The sequence below is a fragment of the Necator americanus genome, chromosome IV (genome assembly GCF_031761385.1).
Source record: "Necator americanus strain Aroian chromosome IV, whole genome shotgun sequence".
Lineage (NCBI taxonomy): Eukaryota > Metazoa > Nematoda > Chromadorea > Rhabditida > Ancylostomatidae > Necator > Necator americanus.
In genome coordinates, this window is record NC_087374.1 from 8,690,126 (window position 1) to 8,698,378 (window position 8,253).

At 40.7% G+C, this 8,253-nt stretch overlaps 1 protein-coding gene across 1 annotated transcript; it reads right to left on the bottom strand.

Annotated features, from left to right (window-relative positions):
- Positions 1–2,176: 2,176 nt before the first annotated feature.
- On the bottom strand, positions 2,177–6,745 carry RB195_000692 (uncharacterized protein; the record flags this gene model as incomplete). Its single annotated transcript, XM_013441684.2, has 5 exons — positions 2,177–2,200; positions 3,292–3,424; positions 4,882–4,973; positions 6,479–6,562; positions 6,695–6,745. The coding sequence occupies 5 exons, from the start codon at positions 6,743–6,745 to the stop codon at positions 2,177–2,179; spliced, it is 384 nt and encodes a 127-aa protein (XP_013297138.2).
- Between the last annotated feature and the right edge of the window lie 1,508 nt (positions 6,746–8,253).

Here is an 8,253-nt window from a genome sequence, read left to right on the forward strand (position 1 = left end):
GATTAGTTGACGCGCCAACCTTGCGCAAGCGCCTGTGCATCCACCAGCCAGTGGTCGCTGATTGAAGGCATCACTCCACGAATCTGAGGTGGTACGGATTTCAGGTGGACTATTCTTATAATGGATAGTAGATTATGGAGAGGAGGGTGATTCTGTCCATTTCTCCCTAATTGCTGTAAAAAACGGCCCGGAAGATACGGCTTCAGACGTTCTGGGGCACCATTTTCTACAGGGAATTCGACTAGAGCGTGCCAGCCCTATGCGGCGCCGCATCTTACGGGCCGTTCTTTACCGCAATTAGGAAGAAATGGACGGAATCACCCTCCTCTCCATAATCTACTATCCCGCATAAGAATACTCCATCTGAAATCCGTACCACCTCAGATTAATGGGGTGATGCCTTTAATGAGGGTCTTCTCACCATCCTATTCAAGTAAAACTAATGAATAGGCTCCTGAGGAAAGCGTAAAGTGTACGTACAGGCTTATGTACGTCCCAATGCACCGCGTACTAACTGGACTGGTTCCCACGCCTTTTTTAGGACGACTAGAAAGAACTGAGCGGGGGCACGCTCGTTTCCGTAATCTACAACCAGAACTCTCTGTTTTCCTTGGGGTTTCCGTACCACATCAATTTTATGATACGTTACCTTTAAACATTTGTTTTTGTAATGTTGTTCCATAGTTAGTTTAGAGTATATTTATTGTCATCAAATAGTGAACATCTGCAGAGACGAACAAAACACATCCAACACGAAATCAGCTACCTTAGCTAAGTTCCCAAATCTGTTGAATCAGAGCTGGTATCAAGGGGTCGTGCTATGGAACAAAGAAACGAGTTTTATCTATTCATGAGATGCTAACCAGAAAAGAAGGAATTAAGAAAAAAGGTTGAAAAACACCATTAAGGATGAGAAAGTAGTGATGAAAACTGAGCTCTTGGATTTTTGCCAAGATAAACTACGTACATATGTAGTGTGAGCAACACCAAAGTCCCTTCTATGTCTCAGAAGCGGATCCGCCAATGATCCAAAGTTTAGCACCAAGGAATTCCTAGATCCTGAAGTATTTGATAGAGAATAAGAATAGGCGTGCTGATTTTTCAAGCGATAATCTTGAGAAAGAGTTCATCTCCAGGCGATAATTATCTCTAGCTATAATTTGGTTGGTAACATAATTTGTCTGTTGTTTTCTACGACGAACCACATCATGAGATCGTTCGCATTTCGTGGCTCTACAGTGCCGCTTCTATAGTCGAGTCAAAACAACATGAATCACGAATTTAGTTGCGGTGCATTTGCGTACGCGCTCGAAACGACGCGGTGGGGCAGCAGTTGGAACCGAGTTGGGACCGTCGCAAACTGCAACGATGGGTAGCGCCAGCAAGGATCTCACCAGCCTCCTAAGGCGTTACGCTCCACCGAAGCGCCTCGAGAAAAGCCGCGTGCGCAGCTGCGTACGTGCTTCATGTCGTTTTGACCTCACCATAGAGCAGGGAATTGTGCAATTGCACGAACGTTTGTATCGTTTTGGTATAGTCGGGTCAAAACGACATGAGGCACGATGCACTAGCGTAAGCGGTTGCGCTCGAATCGGCGCGGTGGAGATAGCAGTTGGAATCGAGGTGGGACCATCGAGAACGACAGCAATGAACAGTGGTAGCAAGAGTCCTAACTCTTTCCTCACCGCTGCGCTCCACCGCTCCGCTTCCAGCGCAACCGCTTGCGTAATTGCACCGTGCTTCATATCGTTTTGACTCTACTATATCCGACGAAGACTTCTTGGGTAACATTCGATCTTATGGGCGATCACAATACGACACCTTGGCAAGAAACAGTTCTTGAGAACTCATTTGCGGCGGAGTTCGCATTTGCTGCTCCCTATCCTTCATTACATGGCACGTAACGCGAAGAGGCAACATTATTAGGTCAAATTAAGTCGTGGACTACTGGTAATTACTTTCTCGGCGCTTAGGAGGAAGATATGCCACGATATTATTTTATTATTGTAATGTTATGTGTTCAATTCTTCATGCATTGTTGTATAAAAAAAAATCTGATAGAATTCTTTTATTTTAGTTTAATATAGAGCAACATCGCATCAAATAGTTATTGCAAGGATGTGTTGTCGTAGTAAAGATGATACCTTCAGCATTGCTTTCCACTGTATTCATTAGTCTATTTAGCTTCTTCGAATTGAACCTAAACTGTGTTTTTGTGTTTACGTAAACAAAAAAACATGCATATTGTGCCTTTGTTTTAAGTTCTAAATTTCTATCCTAAAAAAATCCTACTGGTTGCGTACGGGAATCGCTCAACGCCGTCGGATTTGATCATTTATGACAACAAGTCTTCTATTCACTAACAAAGGATTACTGTAAAACACTCAGTATTTATGTCCTGGTGAGTAAAGGAGATATTCGACGTGGTCACTTTTTTAAGTCGCTTCAAAAAAACATTTCCAGGATTTCCAAGAGATTTCCATGAGACATTGAAAACCGCAGCATATGGATGGGACCCAACACGTCAAGAATCCTATGCTCCCGTGAAATGAACCAATTTTGAGTAGGAACTAAAAGAACTGTCCAACTCTTGATATAAACGTTACTATATACTATTATTATTACTGTAATATTACACTTATTATTACAATCATATTATTACTGTTACTATTGCCATTACTGCTATTATTATTGTTATTGTTATTATTATTTATTCGGAATCTACATATCCCAGCAAAAAAGTGGATTTTCGGCAGTGCTTGCGCTCTCTTAGCAGCAAATGATCGGACTTTAACCAGGTCACATAGTTACTAAATGATTAAGTGGTTTTAAATGGACTGTGGTATAAGAATTGTTGGTTCAAAGGAACTCGAAGCTTAGTTTAGGTATACTATATAAGGTTACCACTAGCTAGCAAAAAAAAAACGATTAATTTTTTTTTTGCAGAACTTCTTTTACAAAATGAAACTTTAACAACAGCTTCCTTACATATCCACTCTAAAGATTTAATAATTATAATATGATCTATGTTTGATATGTATTTTATTATGAACTCCTTCAATTATCTACAAGCAAATTAGTTTTCTTTTAAAATTAACTATTCATCCCTTAAGAACGAAATAACTTGAACTAAATGAAATTATAAAACATAAAGAATATAATGAAATATAATGAAGTAGTAAAAAGTAAATAACGAGAACAAAATAACCTACATAGATGCCATGAACGGAACAAACGAGGGTTCCGAAGCACTCCAGCAACTTTTATAAATCATTTAATAGTCACAATCACCTTAATTCTGAATTCTCCTTGCGGAGGTCCGTAGTGTTCGCTCCACGCTCCCTCAGAGGTGCATCCTTCTGGTGCAGGAATGTGGTAGACACCGAAATGGTGCTTGTCGTTTTCTGGTATTTCTCCATTAGGCCTCAAAGACAACAATTAATCAAGAAAGGGATGTTTTCCTGTAGAATTAAAACCACTGAAACCATTAAAGCCAGCATACCAACAAAAGTGAAGAGGTTCGGATCTCACCGCGAAAAGATAAGACTGAGGATACAGTTCACGAAGATGAGCGCAACAACGCTCAATTCTCCCTGTTCATCCAGAAAAACAGCACGAGAAACGATCTCCTCTTCCATCTTTCTCACTTCCGAGCCACCTTATTACGTCCCACGTCTGTGAGAGTGTGCATAAGCGCCGTTTCTGCGAACAAGTGGGAAACACCGTTAGCAGCCTTTTGACCGCGCACTGTCAGACGCAGCTGGCAATGCCGCTCTCGAAGACGTTATAAACTGCATCGTCCCTAGCCTTTTCTCTTAGTGAAAAGATCTCGACACCATAAATTTTGTGATATGCTACCTCTAAGGCGAAAATACTGAGAGCGGAACCTTGTCTTTGTCAACATTGCATCTGGGAATAGTTGAGTGAAAACGACATGGAGGACGATGTAGTTGCACGAGCGGTCGCGCTGTAGAAACGCGGTTTTTGACCGCTTTGCGACCACCTGCGAGCGGTCCGCTTGGCAATTTGTCAGATTTTGCCGAGTAACGTCACCCGAATCGATACCGGAAGCAATTTTTTTGGGTTGTTTTCATCTCTTTTGCTTTTTTTTCTAATCTTTTGATCTTTTATTTTCCTTATTTTTCGTATTTTTGTTACGTTAGCTGTATTTGCTTTTGTTACACACATCTATGTTACATCTGTTTTGTTCTTAAATTATTGTATTGTTTTTCTCTAGGTATTTATTTTCACGTTAATGTTGTTTTTTTCTGTTTAAAGGGGACGAGCAGGCGAAAAAACAGAAAAACGAACCTTAACATAGATATAAGTACAATTATGAACAAAATTTCAAAAGCAAAACATGAACAAGAGCAATACAATAGCTAAAGAACAAACAAAATACAGATCTCTATAGCAAAAACAGCAAACACAACAAAAATACGAAAAAATAAAGCAAAAGACGAAAAGATTAGAAAAAAGCAAAAAAAAAGTGAAAACAACCAAAAAAATCCCTGCTAGCGTCGGTCCGGGTGATGTCATTTGGCAAAATTTGACAAATTGCCAACCAGACCCCTCGCAGCCCATCTTGTGCAACTACGTCGTTCTTCAAGTCGTTTTGATCTGACAATACATGTTTCCGGTTGTACGAATGTACTACAGTACCCCTATCGTGCAGATCACTGTAATTTATCTTGAATTTTGGACCCGACTGTACATCTCTATAAATTAGATGAAATAATGTATAATTACAATGATATATAATTATATGTTATTATGCATATTAAACGCAGACCATTAAAAGTAGTTCAGTCACCAATATATGGACTTCTGTGGATTTATTAATTGATTTAACACCATCTCTGTAAACGTTAAACTCCTTACATGTAAGTAAGCGTAATATTTGACGATTGCTTATAGTCAAGAATACCGGTTGCCGGACGTATTTTGAAGAGATCGTTCCGTGTGCACTTAATCTGAAAATAAGGAAAGTCGACAGGGCGCTCTGATCGGATACAAATCAAAATAAAAGAAAAGAAAAATGAAATAAACGTCTTTCAGGAATTTTTACGTCGATTAGAAGGAGATGAGGGGAACCACTCTGGATCCATAAACCCATCTCTAACTTTTTCCGCGGATTCCATGACAACGTCAAATTCGGGGTGTGTCGATTTACAGTTGGGTCAAGACGACATGATGCACGGACAGTTGCGTCAGCGGCTGCGCTCGAAGCGGTGCGGTGGAGGGTGGAGCGGTTGTGATCGTGTAAAGATCCTCACTACCGCCACCCATCTCTGCAATTCGCCATGGTCCCACCTCAATTCCAACCATTCCATTTTGTTTCCACCGCATCGCTTCGAACGCAGCCGCTTACGCAACTTCTTGTGCTACACGTCGTTTTCATCCGTGTTAAAGGCATCGCCCCACGAATCTGGGATGGTGCGGGTTTCCAGTGGGCAGTGCCTATACGGGGTCGTAGATTATAGAGAAGTGGGTGATTCCGTCAATTTCTTCCCAATTGCCGTAAAAAACGGCCCGGAAGAAGCGGCGCGTGCGCAAGGCTGGCGCGCTCAAATCGAACTAATTGTAGAAAATAACGCGCCGGGATCGTTTGCCGTATCTTCCGGGACGTTTTTTACGGCAATTAGGAAGAAATGGACGGCATCACTCTTCTCTCCATAATCTACGACTCTGTATAGGCATAACCCACCTGAAACCTGCACCACTCCAGATTCGTGGGGTGATGGTGTGACAATTGTAACTTGTACTGAGCGTTCAGGCACGCTGTCCAGAGAAGTGCATCCGCAAAATCGTTCCGGTACATTTTCCAGCTCCGTCGCGACAACGTACAAAGGGAATTTTTTCCGGATCGATCAGTATTTGTTGTTGTTTTTGTTCCGTGGTCTGCCAATCGCAAGCGAAGGTCTTGATCGCGACTTCAATTCAGAATCCTAGAGATTTATGAACGCGTGTTTACCCTACACAGAAAAACTACTTCTGATGGCTAACCAACATATTAAATATGAAATAAGCATCCCATTGCCAAAATAAAAAAAAAAAATATGAAGAGAATGAAATTTCGAAACTTGATGTGGGCCAAAATGCTGTAAATAACCTCCTTTTTACGGATGTGAAAAACATTTTGTCTCTATTTCGGAAAAAAAAGGGAATGAACACCCCTTCCTCCATGGAAATGTATCCACGGGATATAGCCAATGGCAGGATTGCGGAGGTGTGAAAGTAATTAAGGGCTTGAGGAAACTTTGTAGTTTTCAGGCACACATTTGTCAAAAGTAAATTCTCAAAGTATATTTGAAATCGACATTTATTTCGAATGGTTTTCAAAATTTAAGTTTCTTTCCGGTTTGCGACGGATTTTGGGACACAAGTTAGTAGCGGTGTTGTATAGGCTGAGAAAGGACTATACAAATATAAATTATGCGAAATCAAAAAGTTTCTCCATACTTCAAGTCATTTTTACCTTGAAAGCCTGTTTCATATCACTTCTGTTAGTAATTTTAAGATGCGTCTTGATTTCTTGATTGAGATCGCCGACGAAACGAATCTAGAAGTAAGTGTTAGGGTTTATTTTTGATATTGTTTTATCTTCACCTTATTTTCGTGGATATTTGGCATGTGCTGTGTCATGGGAAGCAAGCAAAAACTATGGTTTTATCAATTTTTTTAAAATGCTCACTTTGTCGTTGGGTTCCATTGCTATCATAGACTTTTTGTCTCTTGATGCCATCACACTCCATCGCGTGAGAATGGAGCTGGTAAATAAAATGAAACTTACCCCGGAAGTAGAACTTAAAACTTTTTGATTTCACATAATTTATGTTTTCATAATATCGTAGCTCTCATGCTATAGTGTCTTCGTTTCCTTTATCAGAAATAGAAACGCATGTTTGTTCTTATTTTCTGATTTTGGCAATTAGATGTTATGTTTATTAATATGCTGGCTAGCCATCACAAGTAACTATAGTAGGGTCAAAACGTCATGAAGGACGCACGCAATTGCGTACCACTGCGCCGTTTCGAGCGCGTACGCAAATGCCCCGCAAACCACACTCGTGATTCATGTCGTTTTGATCCGACTATATGTAGGCTAGGTATACGTTCATGAATGTATAGGATTCTGAATTGAAATCGCGATTACGAGCTGACGACCAAGTTTTATAGTATAGTATGCTCTTTTTAGTATGTGTTCGGGAACGATTTTTCTTTTGTGGCGGGTGTAGTGTAGCGGTTAGAGGTTCCGCTTCCTGCACGATCGATCGGAGGTTCGAATCCCCCCCCCCCACAGTGCTCACCAAGCCTTTCATCTCTTCGGAGTCGATAAATTGGTACCACACTTGTCTGGGAGGACAAAAACACTGGCTTGACACATCGGCTAGCCCCCGCAAGTCATTGTATAGGCCAGTTACACGTTCGTAAACCTCAAACGATTCTGAATTGAAGTGAACGTGGGGACGCATCCCAAGTGGGTTGATGCGCCAGAAACTTTATCCTTTATCCCTTATGCTATTTTTACTAAGACAATTATTTTACTGAATGATTTTTATTAAGGTTTTAGAGTATTTACAGGTTTCTTAGTTGGTAAAATAAAAAAATAAGGCAGAAAGAGCAAAATGGAAAGTGCTAAGAGGTGTTTTATGTAAACCCATGAGTAAATAGATATATGCCTCAAGTTTTTGAATGATTGAACTATAATTGGACGTAAAATATTTTTAGATATGATTAAAGTGAAGATTTGGTGGAAATAAAAGATAAAGGATAAAGTTTCTGGCGTTAATCAACCCGCTTGGGATGCGCCCCCACGTTCACTTCAATTCAGAATCGTTTGAGGTTTACGAACGTGTAACTGACCTATACAATGACTTGCGGGGTTTAGCCGATGTGTCAAGTCAGTGCTTTTATCCTCCCAGACAAGCCTGGTACCAATTTATCGACCCCGGAGGGATGAAAGGCTTGGTGAGCACTAGAGCGGATTCGAACCTCCGATTGTTCGTTCATGAAGCGGAACCTCTAACCGCTACACTACACCCACCCCTTGGTGCAAATAGTTCCTTTATATCTCCTCCAATTTCTTCAAAGGTTCAAACCTTTTTCTCACATTTTCTTAGGTTTCTTTTCTCATGGAAAATCTTCGCTAACGGTGCGTTTGATATAATGTGTGTGCGATATGTAGAAGTTAGAAAACGCGTGATTGTGAATATGAGGTTACCACCTAAGATCTGTGTATGCAATCTGTGA